At 35.7% G+C, this 19,399-nt stretch overlaps 3 protein-coding genes across 6 annotated transcripts; 1 reads left to right on the top strand and 2 right to left on the bottom strand.

Moving 5' to 3' along the window:
- Positions 1 to 1,829: 1,829 nt before the first annotated feature.
- Positions 1,830 to 4,047, bottom strand: LOC102677551 (zinc finger protein 512B-like). Its single transcript, XM_006610085.2, has 3 exons — positions 3,406 to 4,047; positions 2,723 to 2,908; positions 1,830 to 2,336 (listed from the first exon to the last, which is right to left on the bottom strand). The coding sequence occupies exons 1-3, from the start codon at positions 3,421 to 3,423 to the stop codon at positions 1,914 to 1,916; spliced, it is 627 nt and encodes a 208-aa protein (XP_006610148.1). The 5' UTR covers positions 3,424 to 4,047; the 3' UTR covers positions 1,830 to 1,913.
- Positions 4,048 to 7,736: 3,689 nt separating this feature from the next.
- Positions 7,737 to 10,783, top strand: LOC102681271 (location of vulva defective 1-like). Of its 2 annotated transcripts, XM_031515386.1 has the most exons (7): positions 7,737 to 8,466; positions 8,653 to 8,883; positions 8,969 to 9,046; positions 9,108 to 9,167; positions 9,248 to 9,368; positions 9,577 to 10,416; positions 10,447 to 10,783. In XM_031515386.1, exons 1-7 carry the CDS (start codon positions 8,404 to 8,406, stop codon positions 10,632 to 10,634), a joined length of 1,581 nt encoding a protein of 526 aa, XP_031371246.1. In that variant the 5' UTR covers positions 7,737 to 8,403; the 3' UTR covers positions 10,635 to 10,783. The 2 variants fall into 2 exon arrangements, with proteins under 2 accessions (XP_031371246.1, XP_006610175.1); XM_006610112.2 differs by having other exon boundaries at positions 9,577 to 10,783.
- Positions 10,784 to 11,034: 251 nt separating this feature from the next.
- On the bottom strand, positions 11,035 to 15,980 carry LOC102677689 (neprilysin-4-like). Of its 3 annotated transcripts, none has more exons than XM_006610086.2 (17): positions 15,752 to 15,980; positions 15,273 to 15,345; positions 15,057 to 15,154; positions 14,862 to 14,915; positions 14,713 to 14,770; positions 14,333 to 14,523; positions 13,913 to 14,150; positions 13,573 to 13,825; positions 13,235 to 13,505; positions 13,005 to 13,160; positions 12,663 to 12,898; positions 12,478 to 12,587; positions 12,343 to 12,401; positions 12,205 to 12,253; positions 11,946 to 12,132; positions 11,628 to 11,804; positions 11,035 to 11,229 (listed from the first exon to the last, which is right to left on the bottom strand). In XM_006610086.2, the coding sequence occupies exons 1-17, from the start codon at positions 15,831 to 15,833 to the stop codon at positions 11,056 to 11,058; spliced, it is 2,466 nt and encodes an 821-aa protein (XP_006610149.1). In that variant the 5' UTR covers positions 15,834 to 15,980; the 3' UTR covers positions 11,035 to 11,055. The 3 variants fall into 3 exon arrangements, with proteins under 3 accessions (XP_006610149.1, XP_031371244.1, XP_031371245.1); XM_031515384.1 differs by lacking the exon at positions 15,752 to 15,980 and adding an exon at positions 15,570 to 15,588; XM_031515385.1 differs by lacking the exon at positions 15,752 to 15,980 and having other exon boundaries at positions 15,057 to 15,177; positions 15,273 to 15,334.
- Positions 15,981 to 19,399: the final 3,419 nt, after the last annotated feature.

Here is a 19,399-nt window from a genome sequence, read left to right as displayed (position 1 = left end):
TTCATGGGTGGCAGAGAAAGTTGCGGATTAAAGATATATAATAAGATCTCCGCCCCGGGATCGAACAACTAACGAACAACTAGTCCGAGTCCAACCATCGAACATCGATCTTTTGCCAATATATTTTGAATCTTTTGTCCCGCGATAATGCGAAGATTGGCCCCCTTTGGATGGTATGATTGGTTATATCTCTCTCTTGAACGTATCTGTGAGAGGAATAAATCCGCGAGCGTTAACGATCTTGCGTTAATCGACGTAATTGTTCTATCGCGGTTATTTGTCCTTTTTTTTTTTTGTTTTTGTATAAGTAATTTCACTCTTGTTTTCCAACATAGAAATAAATATATGTTTTCGTATTAAAGAAACATGGTGTTTTCCTTTTTTCTTTTCCTTTTTTCGATTCCATTGATATCGAAGAAAAAAGAAATATATATTTATATATATATATATATATATAAGGATATTGAAATATCGAAATGGAGAAATAATCGAGAAAAATTTGAAAAGAGATTTTGTAATTCTGATCATTTCTTTTGAAATGAAATATTACGAAACTGGTTTCAATTACCTTGATCGAGTATAAAAATTATCTAATAGAAAAAAAAAAATATATATTACGCAACATTATATCGGATATTTATTAAAAGAAACTACTTTCACTGATTGGATATAAGAAACTTATACGCGCGATATAATATAATAATGTAATAATATAAAGCAAAAATAGGGAAGGTTCGTGAATTTCCACGAAGAAATTAGACAACGTCGTGAATTCGTAGTAATAATCCAAAATGAATGGCGGGGTGTGTAAATATAATATAAATATCTCGTGGAAGAAGTACAAATTGGTGGGCTCATTAAAGGGGTAAAGGATGCAGTTTAACCGCAAGTGATTAACGAAATTTTGCGTGCACCCTCTCCCCCCTCCCTGAAATTAAAGCTGGTATTCCTCGAATAAAGCGATCAAATTATGCAAACGTGTTATTTCGCGAGAGATCCGATTCCTCGTTATCCTCGTGAGAGAATAGGAAGAGAAAACGATGCGCGATGCACGTTATTATAATAATTAAGAAGAATTTTTAACAATGAAAACAAATAAAGGCGCGTAATTGCGTTTCACTCGTTTCACTCGTATTCGTTTCATACCACTCTCGTGTAATTTTTCATTGACATTTAACCGCGAAAAAAAAACGAGATTCATTTTTCGCGAGCGCGCGAGAATGCAATGCGTGCAATTACAGTTTTTAATGGTCAGTTACATGCTGCATACTTTCAACCAACTGTGAGAGAAAAATAAATTTTATAAAAATTCTAACGCTGTAACAACCGCGCCATTGATTTGATCGATCCAGTCGCGTTTCCAGTCCACTTTCTTGACCGCGAGAAACAAGAGTTAAAACTCGTGACAGTTTCAACCGGATGACCCGTTATACCCGTTCGCTCATCGCAAATACAATTCCATTCTTGGACAAATCACGATCGATCTTTTCTGGCCAGAAATAGAATATAATCCATGCGTCAAATATATATATATAGATCATGCAGACTCGTGATGACTCATCAAATCGTGATACGATAATTCACTTTCCATTTTATCGGAGCATGAAAAATCGAGGTCATTTTTCTTAGATATCCCATCGATCTCGCAATTACATATAAATATAAATAATTTGATCGAACAATTGCCGTAACTGTGAGCGTTTGAAGAAGTGAAACCATCGACCGTCACCAAGTATTTCACAAAGTACAAATTTTTATTAAAACAATCATATAAAAAAAAAGAAAAAATAGGAAAGAACGTCAAGTCAACAAAAAAACATAAAAATTAAAAAAACATAAACTTAACAAATCAGGCTTTAAACAGTATAGTATAAACGACAATATGTACAACGGAAATGTGAAAATGATGTCGTTCAATGATGCGAGCCGTAATCGGGTTGAGATGGTTGGAAGTGTCCACCTTGGACGTCCTGCTCGTGGCCGTGTTGATTCACCGTGTAAGAGCTGTAACTCTCCGATTCGTGGCCCTCGTGATCCCCAGAATCGTATCCACCAGCTCCACCTCCGATCCCACCCTCGGAATGGCTCGCCTGATATGGAATCGGGTGTGGTACCGGGTAGAAGACAGGCTTGTTCACCGTTACGGGATGAGGAACCGGAATCGGCTGCGGTACCGGGACCGCCTTCGGCACCACCACCGGTACTTGCTGATGGATCTCGATCGGGACTGGCCTGGACACCTCGACCGGCACGTGTTCCTGAACTTTCACCAGCTTCGTATACGGAACAGCGATCGGATGGTTCACTGGCACCGGGACCGGTATGTGATGGGGTACCTACAAAAGAGAAAGGAATTTCTAGATCAACGAAACCTCCTATCGATTTGTCCGATTTTGCGGCAATCGGGTGGAAATAAGACGAATTTTGATAAGATTTGAATTTTGCACTAGTTATTTTTATTTAATATCGTTTTTGTATTCATGATGAAGAGATTTTTTATTGGATTGTATGTGCAAAAGAATTGCGAAAAATTTGAATTTTCCAATTTTGATGTTGAAGAGATTTGTTTGATTGGATTGTACAAAAGAATTGTGGGAGATTGAATTTTGCAGTAGTTATTTTTATTTAATATTATTTTTGTATAGATGATGAAGAGATTTATTATGGATTGTGTATATGCATTACTGTGAAATTAATATAAGGAGAAATTAATAAGGAATACCTTGACTGGATAGGGAACTGGCACCTTGACGACCGCGGTTTTCGTGACCTTGATGATTTTGGTCGGTATTTCTTTGAGATGAACCGATTGCGAGATAAGCTTGGGCTCGCTCGAATGAAGACCATGGCCTTCCAGGGAGGAGAAATGAGAGGCCCTTGCGGCGACCACGGCCAAAGCGAACAAAAACTGCAAACGTATATATATAATCGCGATTAAAGTTCATCGAACTGCACGCCAAGATAAATCTGACGAGAGTCGAGCTGGAGGAACGTAGAAAATCCTTTCTACGTTCGTGAAATATCATAAGAAGAATTAAACGAATCTCAATTATTATATATCCGACCCAAGTGAACGGAAATTAACTTTCTCCGTTGAAATTCTTTTAGGCACAGATCCACGTAAATATCGATAATCTATACCAAGAGAATTTGCAATGCTTTCTCCGACAAATCTCTCCCGCTTAAAATCACTTTTTGGGCGGTTCACGCCCCCCTCCGAATAAAAAAAATGGACAAGAAAAGAACAGTTCACACTTTACAACCCTGTAACTCTGTTCGAGTCCACTCGAGTTACACGTTCACAAAATTTACAACGAAAGTTGTAAAGAGAGAGAGAGAGAGAGAGAGAGAGAGAATTATTGCTGCTCGACGCGTCTCGCCATCTCGACGATGATTAAAACTTACTACTCGCCACATCGTCATCCGGTTTCGTAGGTGTAAGAAGATAGGCGTTTCCGATGGGACGAATCACACTGACAATTGCAGTACCGGCAGTTGCTTATATACGAGGACCTTCACCATCGCCGATCCACGAAGAAAGCACTCTCTTTCCGACTGGCTTGCGTTCTCCAGTCTTGTCTCCGCTTCTCCCCTTTTCTTTTCTTTTCTTTTCTTTTCTTTTCTTTTTTTTTTCTTCCTTGCTCTTCTCGCGAGTTCGACGACCGCCACCACGCCACGGTCTCCGTCCACCACGCTCGATTTCAAGCGCAATCGAGATCGATCCTCTCCTCTGCATCTTCCGCGCACTGCGCCGAAAGGGAATTTGTGTGTTTACTCTTTCGTAACTGACCCAGTCACGCAGCTTCCCTCTCCTCCTTTTTCCAACTCTCTATAATGATTCCAGCGTTTTTCTCTTCTTCCTTTTAAAGGATGAATCGTGACAGTGAATGCGATTATCTTGTTATGTCTTTTCATCGAGCGCGCAATCTTCGTCGAGCGTAATTACTCGTGTCTTGGATGTTTCGATTAATTACACGATCAATTACGAGTGTCAAAATTGACGTATGCACTCTACGTGATTTTATACGAAAGTTGTTCACACCTCTTTTCACGGTAACGATTACTTTTTACGTTTAAGATATTTATGATAATTAATAATAAATCATATTTGTTCAATCGAAACATTACATTTATCTTCGATCGAAATCGTATCAATTTCATTCGATTGACAAGTTATTATTAAATATGAAATTATGATTTCAATTTTTACATATCTAACTCAGAATAAACATGTTTCAAAATTTTTTGTATTTTAAAAATAATTCTTCCAATTCTTCTAATTATAGAAGAATATTTCGTTCAATTTTTTTCGCCCAATATGATCAGAAGGGACGATGATAGAGAAGGTGAGGAAATCGCATTAGGAAGCGGAGGCCGCGTTGTAATTTCCTGTTTGTAAAAAATGGTGAGAGCAATCGACGATTCTGAAATGCGAACCGCGAAAACTATTCACGGTCGAGGGAGAGAACGGTGAAAGGATTATCGTTCTCGAACACTGAAAGAACGTCCAAAGTAAAAGGATAATCTGGATCATCTGGTTCTTTCTACAGCCACACTCGTTCGCATGCACTCGTGCGAGCGAAACAAATCCGCTGCTTGTAAAACTTCGCCGGAATGATACATGAGTACAACAAGCATTTCGATCCTATACCGAGATTCAAAGGAAAGTAGTATCCGTTGAAGAAATCAAATCGATTTTGACAGCTGTTAACATTTTAGAGAACAGTAAGTAATTACCGCTTATTTATTTTTTAAAAAATGTTATATTTCTTTTCTTTAATTTCTTTTTTTTCGTGCAAATTATTGCAACTGATATTTTTCTATATTTTCTTCCAAGCACGGAAATATTGGTGAGAATGTATGATCCAACAGTGACAGGAAGGACAACGAAAAATTTATCGAGATCCTTGAAAAATCCCAATTCTTGGTACGAGTGTATATTTATTCTTGGTGCAAAGTGTATATTTTGTGTATATTTATATATTATGTAAAAAATTGAATTGTATGGTATATAATAGATCTAATAGAACGTGTATCCTTCCGATTTGAGAGAAAAAAATGTAGCGTTTAATCAGTAATAGTTTTCTTATAAGGGCGATAGAATCCGGTTCAGTACAAAAGCAAAAGTAAAATCATTCACCGGTCAACCCTCTTTCTCCTCTCACTTTTGGTGAAAACTAGTAATCCCGAGTGTCGAATTATATATCGATTATCTGTTTTATATAAAACGGACAAAGTATATCTTTGATACCGATTGAATTTCCATCGTAGATCTTCCATATGACAAAAAATGAATAAATTAACGCGAAACGATAAAAATTGCATTACCTTATCCTTATTTCGTTTGTCTTCCAAGAGAAAGGTAAAAAGTCATAAAAGGTATAAAACGGAAATAGCTTTTCAAAAGAACTCTTCGTGAGAGGAAAATTATTTAAAATTGTATCTATAATAAAAATCTATAAATAAAAATTCATTTTATTTATCACAATGTTATTTTTTTTATACATACCAATTTTTTTTATATTACTTTCTATTAAGTTTAATAGAAACAATTATTAAATAAATATACATGAAATTCAATAATCGAAACGCATACTTGAAACCTTATCCAAAGAATCTACTTTCAAGATCATCTTTCTCTATTTTATTATTTAAAAGAAATTAGAGTGCAAAGAAGAGACAAACAAAAGGATAATGATACTTGACATGGTTTTCCATGGGAGTTGAGTGAAACACGACCTGACATGGGTAGAAGATAATCGGGATAATTAGAGCGCGAGTCTTTTCTTTCCGCAACTCGGTAGAAGAGCGAGCTTATAACTAATATCCATAAATGAACATAATAATGCTCTCTAATGGACGACGCATATATTTGCGACATACACGTGCAATAGGGTAATATATACCTTCACTCTCACTGCAATTTACAGTGCTAATAAATCTTTTTCGATTCTCCTATTATTATTCTCTAAAAGTTTTCAGCCAGCGTTTTATAGTTGTATAATTTGCTTTTTAACAAAGCGAAGTATAAAAATTTTAAATTAAGTAAAAATGTTTTATTATACAAAATTTAAATCAATAGAAAGACATTTATGTATGAGATATAAAGATATATGGACACGAATGCAATAGAAGGATTGTTGTTTAAATTGAAAATAAATTAAAGAAAGAAAAGAATTTCATAAGCTTATGTGAGTATAAAACGAATTCTTTTACTCTTTACCATTAATTCTTGCTTTATCTGCTAGGAGAATAATCTATGCACAGACATAAAGAAAATGTAGAATAGATGCATCGTCGTATAAAATTTTTCATTACGTATTCTGAAATACCGACTTATAGAATCTATTATATATATAATCTATGGTGATATATCTTTATATACTTTCGAATATAACTCATAGATAGAGCCACAGTGTTATTCGAACAAAAAATTCGATTTGTTACAATTGAATATGCGCGGCATATTTAATGACTTTAAAAAATTTTAATAAACACTTTTTGATCTCCTTCAATTCATCATTGATATTTAATTTTGAAAATATTTACTTTTTGTAAATATTTTTGTAAAATACTTTTTGTACTTGTTATTATCCATTGTTCTTTTTTTTTCTTGCAATGGAAAAAAAAAGGAAGAAAAGAATTCAATTTGAATTTAAGTTATAAGAAAAAATATAAAAAAAAAAAAAAATAATTTGTTAATTCTCTATATAACCCATTAACTTTGAATTTTTGATTCGATAATTAATTGTTGAAATTAAAGTACGAAATTTATGAGATTGCGCAATTGAATTTCTATCAGATCGGAATGTCTTAATATATGTCTTTTATGGAGTTGTTTGTTATGCAATTAATGCATTATCGATGTTCTTAAATTATTCAGTGAATCGGTCGATTTATCACGAAGAAACGAGTCTATCTAGATATGTCCAAAATACAAGCTTGGACAAAGAGAAATTCTCGATTTCTGCCCATCATAAATTAAGTAGAAAAAGATTTCTCCAAACTTAAAAGACAACAGTTTTTTTTTTTTTAAATAGATTTCTAACAAAAGAAGCAAAAAACGCGAAAGAATATTATTAATAAAATATGAAATTTGTGAAAATTAATTTGAAATTAAAACAATTGTTCAATGACAATTTTATGAATTATTGAAATATTTGCATTTAAAAAAATAATAATAAAATTATTGTTACTTTAAACGAAAAACAATATATTTCTCTTATTCGTTAAATTTATTCATAAAATTGGTACTAATAAAATTTTATGGCATCTATTTCTGACTTCGAAACATTTCTTTCTTCAAAACATCGTTCGTTTATTACATACTTGACAAAAAATTGTATTTCATCATAGAAACTTCAAAATAATTTTATCCAATTACTTGACGATGGAAATGCATATAAAATATATATTGATCGGTATCTTGTTTACAAAAACAATTGATAAACTGAAGTTTTTTATAGGTCAAGGATGTGGAATTCGTATTTAAATATATAACATTAATTTAAATAAATAATTAATGCAAATGAATTGCAATATTTCTATCAACTGTTGGACACACGTTATACACGCAATGACTCTTATATCATTTTTTTTCAACCTAAATAAAAATTAAAAAATAAATTCAAGAATATTAGACTTGTCTACTATCATCTTCATAATAATAAACTTGTAAAATATATTCTACAAGATCTATATCAAAGTTGTTTATCTCTTTTATTTTCTACAAATTGTTTTCTACAAGAAAAAAGATATTAAAAACATCATCGCATACATCTGCATTTGGAAAGTTATGAAACACATCTGCCACATGCATATCTCAAAACACAAAGCTGTCATAAACTTGACGTTCAATAATTGGGATCATACGAATTATATACTTAGGGGTGATTGACAATCCATTAAATCTTACGAAAGTCCATCGTTCGTTATCCGAATCCTTTAAAAGCTTCTTCTTCTTCGAACGAAGCTCGATAATGGTCATACATGCGCATTTTTTTTGATGTCGATGATGAGAAGAAAAGAGAAAAAGAACGAAAAAAAAGATAGCGAAGTTGAGGAAAGAGACGCATAGAGATTTGCATAAATCATCGTCCGTTCACATACATAATGATTGGTTAAAATATCGAAAGTAAAGATCGGTGGACGGAAGATCAGAGAAGAGGAACACCAACACTGAAACAAAAGTGGAATTTTATTTTCTTCGGTCGGCAGTGTCACCAACACGCACAAGCGAGGATTATTCAGAAAACATTTTGTTCGCTCGACGATCATCTCTCGACGATGAGGAGACCTTCAAAAAAAGTCAATTAAAAAATCTAGTTCTCCCAATGCCATCCGATTACGAAATAAACTGAGAGGGAACATCGGTCAAGTATAAAAGATCGAAATATCTTTGGGATGATATTCCACTCCTTATTCAAACAGCATACCGTAAACATGAGGTTGTTGCTGATCGCTTTGGTAAGGTGCCTCTTTCAGTGTACAGCCAAAAATATTTTATCGAGATAGATTTCATCTTTTTCTATTCGATAAACATCTTTTCACTGGAATTTAAAAATTTTGATCAAAGACTATAGATGAAAAGAAATTGTTGTGAAACGCGCAAACAAATATCTAGAAAATAATATTTCTCACAAATTATTTCAGACTTATTTGACGGTTTCCTCGGCTTTCCCCGAGCCAAAGCATAAAAGGGACGTTCTTCCAGGCGATCCACGTTACGGAATCGATCATCATCTCGACAACGTGGTGCAAGTTAAATCCTTTGATGACAAATCCGTGGTACAGGACGTCTATGGACCCCCTGGATATCAACCGGGCGCTCCTCTTGGTAACGACTACTTGTCACCCCTCGCTATCACCGAATATTCCACACCGGTAACTGGAATAAAAATTATAAAGGGAAAAATTATTTCATAAAGATTCTACCGACGAAATCATGAGGTATTACGTATTTCTTCAGGTCGCTGAAGTGGTTAACGTAGAACCTGAAAAAGTAGTATCAAGCACAACATTCTCGGTTCCAGTTGAAAGCGTCGAAGTACGTATAGAATAAATCGAACGAAGTTCAATCACATTGTGCCGTAATTTTCTATTTGCAGACGGTAAATGTCACACCGCCACCAGCCCCTTACGGTATTCCCGTGGATAAAACCGTTAAGGTAAACTTAACACTTTCTACAATAATTTATCCATTCTGCAAATTACTCCAAACGAGTAAAACATATCTAATTTTCTCTAGACCGCCGTAAATACCGAATCCGCGTCTCAAGTCAAATCCACGGTCAAAACTGTAAACACTCGAGTTCACGAAGGATCTCCATCGACTGTGAACATCGTTGAACACTGGCCTACCGTAAAACGTAAGAATCTTTTAACATTACATAATTCGAGTCACTATTCGAGTATTGCTAATATCGTGCCACATATTTTGCATATTGAATAATTTATCCGTCGAAATTTCTTCAAGATTTTTAAAAATACCATCAGAGATTCGTATCGTATCGCATCGTACCACATTCTTATAATTACAATCGATACCTAATCTCTCTCTCTTTCTCTCTTGCATAGAAGTAACACACTTTACCAACGGAGCGAAGATCAACCCCTCGGTTACGAAAACCGTGAGGAAGAACGTCCTTGGCAACACTCTTCTGCCCACTGTCTACGCTTCTTACGGCGGAGTCCTTAACATACCCGGTTACGTCTCTTCCCAACTTCCTTCCCTCTACTCGACGCTACAATCCATCCCTGTCGATCACGCGGTCAATTTGAACGTTCCTCTTTCCCTCTCATCGTCCCACCAGCTCGACAAAACCGTCGTTCCAACCGCCTATTCCGTCGCGCAACCAGCCTTCTCGGCTCCACACACGCATATCCTGCAACGCGCCCCTGTCCACACCCTCTACGCATTGCCTTCCGTCTCGTCGCTTCCCTTCGAAACGCTGTCTCCGATCCAACCCGTATCTTCCGTGGGCACCTTGACCCCCGTGCACGCGACGCGCACCTACACACCGGTGCAATCCGTCGAGACGTTGCCATCCTCGAATCTGGTGCACACCGTGGAATCTGTCAAGTCCGTGAAGACCTCGTCGCCTGTGCAACACGCGGTGCCGACCGTGGTCGAGAGCCTAACACCTGTGGTGAGCGTGTCGACGGCGAGCCCCCTGCAATCCGTGGACACGGTGGATCCGATCAAATCGGTGAGAATCGTGTCGCACCAGCCCGTCGAGACCCAACACTCCGTGACCGAGGTGCTTAAAACCAAATCGGTACCCGTGATCCATATCTCGGATCAGGGCCTGCAAGACAAGCAATTCCTGGGCAATTTCTTCTACCAGCTCGCCACCATGTATTTGCCCAACTTTTCCACCTTACGGCCCCCATCCTCGACCTCAACCTCGCCCTCGTCCTCGTCCTCCTCCTCGACCTCGCGCGCTCATTCCAAGTCGCAGTTGACCACGAGCCAACCGGTTAAGGTGACCACCCCTGTCACCATTCTTAGCGATGACACTTACAATCAAGAACTCGTCAATAATCCGGTATCGGCTAGTAAGCAGGTGGTGAGCGTGACGCCAGCCAACGAGTACGTTCAACCCACGGAAGCCAACGGCGGATATGTTTATTGAAAATGAATCGTATCGTCGATTGTATAGATAGATAGATTCGTTCGTTGTTGGAGAGCATTTAGAATCGATTGGAGCTGGCGCGATCGGAAAGAATTATTTTCAAACTGTGACAAATGAAGAATCTCCCGATTAAACATGCGAAATACGAATGCACGACGTGTAATATAAATAAATAAAATTCTTTTATTATGAATATTGGATTACTCGAGTATCTAACAATCATCCTTTACAGCTCGATCAATGAAATTATATTTTATAGTTAATATTTATATAACACTTATAGTATATATATATACATATAATTGATGTTAATAATAATAATAATTTGAGGAGATTGAAAAATATAAAAGCGTGACTTTTTTTTTCGAGGAAGAGAAAATTCAGGAGTTTTTTTTTTTTTTTCGATCAAGGAATTCTGTCGTTACCATATTTTACATTTGTTCGAGGGATTCATGTTCGATCCCGCAGGACAATTCCACGCTTCGCTGAACTCTTGGGAATTCTTGAGAACTCCGAGAAGTCTCACGTGTCCAGGGCAATGGCTATTTTGTAACATCGATTTTAAAAATTTTGGAGTACTGATCTCGCACCAAATCTAAGCAGAAAAAAATATCATAAAAATCTGAATAAATTAAACATGATGAATATGTTTTACAAATATCCAAAAATGAAAAAATTTCTTGCAAATGAAATGCGAATTGATCGAAAATAAAATCCAAGAATATATTAAATAATGAGTATTTGAAAATCGTCTATCATTAATTTAATATCTCGTGACATGAAAGGGACACAAGAAAAAAAGAATAATAATGTAATAAAAAATAATAATGAAATAAATAATAAAAAAGTTTCTATTAATATTGATGTGGATTGTTCAACGCGTTTCAAAAGATACATTTTTCATCAGCTTGAAAAAAAAAATTATAAATTTTAATCATTTTCAAGAATCGAGCTTCGATATAATATCCGACAAAGTAAATGAAAACGCCTTACGTGTGCGAAACTAAGAAAAATAAGTTGCTCGTGAGTGAGGTGAGTGAATCCCGGAAGCGAGGGCTCTTGACCGTGTTTGGCCTTCCATCTTTCATAAGCGACGACAGCTTCTCTCAGACCCCCATTATCCGCTATATTTTCATTCAATGTGAGTTTACCGTCGATATAATCGTCTATCTGCTCGAATAAATGCTTAGTCAAATCGTTGATACTTTTATAAACTCAATTTCACGTAAATGGAAGAAAGAGATCGAACACCTCGCCGATGTTCGATCGCCAATTTTGGTCAACAATCTATCTAAATGACGTCGCGCTTACTTCAGCTTCGTAGTAAGTGTTGTAATGATCTATGAAGCATTCAATTTTCTCGGTGTATCTCAAAATAGTCTCGTTGGTCCACCATTGTTTCACGTTCCCGTTACTGTCGTAGTGTCTCCCGTTGTTGTCGAATCCGTGAGTCAATTCGTGACCAAGGATCGAGCCGATGGCGCCGTAATTCAGAGACCTGAAATTGAGAAATCGATCTATAGAAACCTGTTATTTACTATACCTATATCGATCGTAATTCCGATCTTACTCAAGACCCAATTCGTAAAAAGGAAATTGAAGAATTCCTGCTGGTACAGCTGCATGCACGTTAAAAAAGAAAAGCGACATATGCATATAATCGTGCGATTATATTAGGTGTTGAGTTTTATTTAAGAAAAATACGTACTTATATGATTATACTCATACGTATGAAATGCATTTACATCCGTTGGATCGGTCGCCCAGCTGAGAAATAAAAAAAAAACATTTGATCACTTTTCCAATTCAAGCAACGTTTCTTTGAATGAAATAAAATTCTTACTATGATTCATTTTTATAATTAATCAGATGAATGGATTCTAATTCGCTCAAGGACATCAATCGAATAATTTGTATTATATTGCTCAAATACTCCGTCTCCGAGAGATCTATCTGAAAATAAACGAGTTAATTTTATTGCCGCTAAACACTTAAACATTCATTAAAAATGAATGAACAATTTTTTACGCTCTCGTAATATTCGTCGAGCTCTTTTTCGGCGAACAACCAATCCGGGAAGCCAATTTGTGTCTTCATCTTTCTGTTCTTCTCCAGCGTGGCCAGTTTTGTCCGCTGGTCCATCCAATCGGTTCGCAGAACCATCGAGGCGAAAGCTTGTTTTATATTGTCCAACATTTCCAACACATTTTTACCTTTGTCTTCGTGAAAGGATGAGTCCACGAACAACCACGAGGTCGCCATTCCTAAAATTATAGCAGTGTTTGGTAAAAGATCGTCGAATTTCGCAACGATCTCCAAAAAAAAACTTTTCTTTTATACACTCCAAATAAAATTATATTTTACACCGACCCATCAATTCGTTGACGACGGACGCGCAAAAGAATGACCTCGATTCACCGATCTCGATATTGGTCAATTCGTTGATGTAATCTATCCAAATTTTTTTTAAACTGTCCGACGAATGTGGCACGATTATATCTACTATCACCCACCATACGTAACTTTCTGAAGAAAATTCAACATCGCGTAATTATAATGTGTTAATTTTAAAAAATTATCGAAATTCAAATTTTCTTTACCTAATTCTTCCTCCTCGGCGAGAGTCAACATAAGAGCGATTTCCTTCAAATATTCCAGATCGCCTATCAACACTTTGTCCTTGTTATCCAAGTCTAAAGTGTCAATATCCTTAAAAACCAGTTCAATGAACGGTCTCCATAACAGTTTAGGCGTGAGCGTAGAGTTAACTTCCGTCACAAACTCGTCGGTCACCTTTTGAAGATCGTCTACCAGCATGTAATTATCATCGGTCGGATCATCTTGCCAAGTGGTTTCATCGTAATGGGATAGCTGTAATAAAAATAATATTTTTGGTTAACAGTAATCGTTATTAACTTGCATTATTCGAACAACGTACGTAATAAAATGCGCTTGTTAATTTGTAAAGCGACTCGGTGATTTCTTCCAATTCTTCCTCGTCAAGCGGCAATGATTCATCGTTTAAAGAGCAAGTATCAAGGGTTCCATTGTTCATGATTTGCTTAATTATGCCGGTTATGTACGTGATTTCTACATCTTTCAGTTTATCTTCACTTTCATCCGTCTCCTCGTTCTCCATTCTTCGGAAACTTGATCTGATCGAATGCAATCGTTTCTCCAATTCTTTCTCGCTATTAACGATACAAAAATTCGATCGTTCGATTAATCGAATCACGTTTAAAATAAATATCTCAAAACGAGTAACACATGATCCTTACTTGGGCAATGGATTATTGATGATCAGTGTGTCGAGAAACATTACATTTTCACTGCTGTTTCGAGGATCGGGAATAATGTCGAAGCGGAAGAACACGTCCTTTCCTAGAACTTTTTTCACCCTGGCTATTTGTTCGATGTAATCGCTCGTTTTCTTGGTGATGGCCGCAGGAACCGGGGGTAGACTGAGCTCTTTCAATACATCGAACAACGGCGTCAGTCCCAGCTCGTTCGTCGCCTCTGAAAATTAACTCGAGCGTTCGACGGTCTACTCTCTTTTTTTAATCTTTTCATCGAATATGGAAATTCAATAACTTGAGAAACAAATTAGCAGAAATGTTTCGAAAGAATTTTTTATTTCAATACTTTCCTCATCAAAAGTGAAAGTGAAAAAATCATTTATTATCAAAATGGCAACGTACGCACGTTTATGCAGCTACTATACAATAGTTTAGCCTGCGATACTGCCCACGGTTCGTTGCTATCCGTCCTATTTTCCCGTAACAGTTCTCTGATTTTTACGTATATTTTTTCTAAACGCTCGTCGAACCACGAATTAATCAAACTCTTATCAGGTATAGGATGCTCGTCCTGCCATTTCCCGCATGCGTATCTGGAAAGGAATTGAACGTTAAAATGCGGAGATAAAGATCGTATCGTATTTGCACACGAAAGCCTGAACACTTCATGTGTACCATTGCACGACATTGAAAAATATACTTCGTATATACTTCGCAATTCTGAAACGTATGCCATAGATATGTACAGTCAATAATCAGAACTTTTCAGAATGTATACTTACTTATAAAAATCGTCACAAGGATCTACGGACGTATCCATAGATTCTTTCAAACTAGCAGCTACAGTAACGAAAATTTCATCAAATCTTTTCCAATCGTAATCACAGAGATATAGAATATCACAGAGTTGATTAATCAATTAATCGCTTACCTATACGAACGCAATTGTCTGTTTCGCAGAGTTTCGTCGGTCTGTAGGTTATATCTGAAGAAAAAAAAAAGTCAAAATACGATAGTTGAAAATTAAAAAAATAACGAAATTTGATAATAAATTTTATTTCCCAAATTCTTGATCTTCGTAAAATGATGCGAAAAAGCAAGATCACGTTCGATAAAAATTCCTTACAAAGTATAGAAAACACCAGTGCCGCTAGGATAGATAGACCCATCAGGAGAAACAATGCAATCATCATTAAATTCGGTACGTGTCTTCGTTTCTTTAGGCTAAAGAAAAAAGAAAAACAAATCTAATAAATTAAAGGTTTCCTCATTTGATACATGTCATAACACGACTTAATAAGTAGGCGAGCAGAGACAACCGGCAGACGTCGATCTCACTTACTAGGCGTTTCTGGATTTTATCGGTACCAAGTTCTGCTGGCTGGTGACCGTGTAAATTGACTGCGTTTCATCCTCTGAAGATTAAAAGAAAAATAATAAAGTACGAAATTGAATGGAAATACAATTTGCAATTGTATATATAATATTTATTAATTTGCAATTAAGCAGTCAAGTAATGAATGATATTTATAGGAATATTTATTTTTAATTTTTGAAGCAGTTATATAAATCATTTTTTTTTCAATTCTTCGAATTTTTTTACGATCCAAGTTAAAAATTATCATCGTTGAAAGTGCACCAAGATTTTAGCAACGATGAAAAAAGAATTCCATTCCAATTCTCTCGTATTGAAATCGTACAAAATTGAACTTGACACGATTATAAAGGGAGAAAATACTTACTAGAGAAGTTTGAAGCATGCTATATAGGGATACACGGTATCACCGGAAACAATGAATAAATAGTAAGAAATATACTCACTGCGCTCGTTCATGGTGAATGGCCTAGTGACCGGATCGAACTGACGACACTGAACAACCTCGAGGGACAACGGGCTATCCATACGTTCACATTTTCCTGCTTTGCCAGTGGTTCTCGTTGTTACGTTGAACAAACCCGATCTATCTTCACCTGTGCGCGTCGTTACATTCACCCCTCGGCCACGTGTTCCACCCCCATTGAAATGGTGCTCCCGCACCACGCCGCTTCTTCGCCGCCTATATCCCCTTTTCGAAACTTTTTTTTAACGAGAATTTGTCTCCGTGGACGGTCAAGCATTTTAACGAGATCTATCCTGTTAAGGGTAACCAGACGATTATGTGAACTAGAACGCGAACTTGGATAAAAAGATGCGATTCTAGGTGAAAGTTAGTCAAAGAAAATTATTCAATCGAGATAAATACTGTTACGATTTATAGTTAAAGTTAGTTAAAGATACAAGCTGGTTTTCTATTTATATAGAGATATAAGCATTTATATAGTAGAGGAATTAATAGGATTCGTTTCTTTGGTAAGTTTCGATTACCAAGTCGAGGATATTTTTTAACGAGGATAATAGGAAAATAGTCATATCTTTGATATTGCGTTAAACAGATTGTGAGATCGAGATTGATCATTTAAGAAATAGAATTATACGTTGTTCGATATAATTGACGTATGCAAAGTTTATCATTAAAACATGCGCTTCCTTGAAACGTGAATCGATATTCGTCCTCGTGTATTGAGAAACTCTTCACAAGGTTTGTTTCTCATTATAGAACGAGCTACTTACTTTTTATTCCGTAATTGTTTACCTTAAAGAAACAATGACAATGGGTAAAATAAGAATTAAATTGAAGAGAAATTGCACTATCATTTAATTCGCGTTAAGAAATTCTATTTTACGCAAATAAAATTTCGCTGGAATCGTGACGTTTGCACAATTTTAACTTTTTTTTTTTATAAATAAAATAAAATATAATTAGATTTTATCGTCTACTGCGTATTAATGATGTATGTACGTATTACTGTATGGGAAAAACTAAATAAATAATTTTTTATTATTCCATTATTCATTCACATAATTGGTGAATATCATTTCAATTATACCTGTAATCTAGTAAAGATTAATGATAAATGAATATATGAAACAAACAATTTATTTTTGTTGAGAACACTTTTTTTGCGCATTAAATTGAAGGCGCCGATAATAAAAGCCACTGAATTACATAGTATAAATATTTTTATCGGATAAACAACGTTACTCGATTCGTTTAAAATATGCAAATATAAGTAATCAATAATAGTAGGTAAAATAATATTTCAGTGAATCGATGTATCATAGTAGTACGGAAACGGGCGACGTCCTTTCATCGGTTAAAGTGTTCTTTCAATTGAGAACAGCACGATATAAACTTCTAAAATAAAGTAGAACAAAAAACGAAAATTTTTCAAATAGGATACATCTGCGTTCGATCAAAGTTTCGACTTCTGGAATAAGTATGGAGTAACTTGACCAGAGAATCAACATAAAACATTTCCACGCCTTCGAGTGGCAAAATGTACTTTACATATTTCCAACACGTATATGGGCAATGCCTCGAGATTGTCCAATAAAAAAAATCGTGGATTGCGTTGCGCGCAAAAAGAATTTTCACTGAATTGCAATGACGAGGACCGCCTGAGGGGGGAATAGCTGGGAGCAGAATTCGTTGTGAATTCTTCGCAATATTTTTCTCCCTTTCGTGCGTCTGATCGAACGGTACCTGACACACTCGTTAAATGTAATTAACATTTTTGAAGTACGATACGTGCTTCGGGGGATTGTGATTTTTCAAATGCAGGTCGAGGAGAACGATTGCGTTACCTTTCATTTTTTTCTGTTGCTTCTTGACGATCAAGCGAGGGACGATCAAGCGTGATTGATCAAGTTGTGCTCAAGTTGTGGAAAAGAAGAAGTTGACGAGGAAGATCGATGTTGGATAAATGTAAATACGATGTTAAGAAAATATATATGCGAAGATGAATAGATACAAGACGTTTCGTATCTTGATTTCTTACTAATTATGAAAAACAAAATGTTTTCGAAACTTATTATTTCAGCCTCGATATTTCTCAATTATATAAATGAAGTTTCTCCAGACTTAATATGTTCCATGCGTCTAAGAATTACCAAAGATTACACAAGAATCGGTAATTGTAAATACGTAAATAAGTAATTTAACTAATTAGACAGCGAGCTTCGTATTCCTCGAAACGTTTTGTTACGTGTTCTTTCCAGCATGAAAAAGATTCGAATGAAAAATTCAACCGTAATTTATTATGTTAGACTAGTGGTATCAAATTTACGTAACTAAACGAAATGAAATACAGGATAGGTGATCGATGGGGTATTTATAAGCCAATGTGTACGGAAAAACGATCTAATTTCTTTCAATCGGTCTAAGTGAAAGGTTATAATTATATTAGTTGTAGGATCAATAATCGAAATAATCGATATACAAAATTTTCCTGAAAATTTTTTTACTGTATAAGAAAAAAATAAGAAAAAGAAATTCAAAACAGTTATAACTCTTGTTGCGAGCTTCTCGATGCGCGAAAATTCTCGAAATTCTGAATTTTATTATCTTCGAAATGAGTCATTTCACGTTCTAACAATCTTATTTCTAATTCTTCTATTTCTGTTCCTCCTCTTTTTTTTTTTTGTGTGTGTATACCGCTGCATCGAATTAGAACGATTTATGATTCGTGCCACTTTCTCGTTGCGTAATTTCTACGGTGTGGCCTCTTGAGCATTTTCCTTTTTATCATAGTCAGAGGTGTGCAACAATGTCTATAAATTGTAAAAATTACCCAATAAGTAATTGTTTTCAAAGAATTCGTGTTTTAATAAAGAGGGTGGTCTTATTCGTTTCAAACAGGATTGATACAAATCTGAATATTTTTGCATTTGCGCTCATATTATTTTCGCAAGTGTGATAGGGGTCGATCACGATAATGAGATAGAAGTTAATTGAATCGATCGAAAAAACCTTCGTTTCGAAATTCGATGGGATCGATCGGTAAATTGGTAGGACTCGCTGCTGCTTTTCATACAAACACGATACTCTGCGAAAATAATGGCAGTAAGTTTTTGTTTGGACGATTCGTTACCCTGGCGACATTAGATTGATTTATATCTAAGAGAATTTCCGTGTTGTGTACGAATGCATCGAACGTGTGTCATCGTGCAATGATAAAAATTTATGCGTTGAAAAAAGATAAAAAAAGAAATTGAAATTATAAATCGTACAAGAGAGATTGATAAAGATATTTTTATCGAGTGAAATTTAAAATTCTGTTGGACGATGGATGTAAGAAAGGGATGAATCGTTGACGATTGAAAGAGAGAGCACACCAATGTTTTATCACAAGACATAAAAATTAACTTTTATTAGAAAATAAATAAAAGTGTTGTTGCAAAAGTATGATAAGGGTAGGGGGAGGGAGGAGTAGGCGGAAAGAAGAGAAGAAAATATACAATGAAGGCTCCGATGTCGCGATGTCTTCTTCAATATCACGCAAATGCCGCACAAAAATTTTTACCAGAGATTGCCCAGAAAAGAAGAAGTAGAGTTAGAGGGGAGGGCGGGATGGAGGGGCAAAATACAG

This window comes from Apis dorsata, unplaced genomic scaffold (assembly GCF_000469605.1).
Source record: "Apis dorsata unplaced genomic scaffold, Apis dorsata 1.3 scaffold_68, whole genome shotgun sequence".
NCBI lineage: Eukaryota > Metazoa > Arthropoda > Insecta > Hymenoptera > Apidae > Apis > Apis dorsata.
The sequence above is the reverse complement of the archived record's forward strand: the minus strand, read 5'-3'. Positions and strand labels throughout refer to the sequence as shown.

Coding starts and splice junctions, on each gene's coding strand:
- LOC102681271 (XM_006610112.2), top strand. CDS start 8,404: ATGATATTCCACTCCTTATTCAAACAGCATACCGTAAACATGAGGTTG. Junction 8,467..8,652: donor GGTTGTTGCTGATCGCTTTG/GTAAGGTGCCTC, acceptor AAATTATTTCAG/ACTTATTTGACGGTTTCCTC. Junction 9,369..9,576: donor ACACTGGCCTACCGTAAAAC/GTAAGAATCTTT, acceptor TCTCTTGCATAG/AAGTAACACACTTTACCAAC.
- LOC102677689 (XM_006610086.2), bottom strand. CDS start 15,833: ATGGATAGCCCGTTGTCCCTCGAGGTTGTTCAGTGTCGTCAGTTCGAT. Junction 14,151..14,332: donor TAGTAGCTGCATAAACGTGC/GTACGTTGCCAT, acceptor GTTAATTTTCAG/AGGCGACGAACGAGCTGGGA. Junction 13,826..13,912: donor ATCAATAATCCATTGCCCAA/GTAAGGATCATG, acceptor TATCGTTAATAG/CGAGAAAGAATTGGAGAAAC.
- LOC102677551 (XM_006610085.2), bottom strand. Junction 2,337..2,722: donor CAGTTCCCTATCCAGTCAAG/GTATTCCTTATT, acceptor TCTCTTTTGTAG/GTACCCCATCACATACCGGT.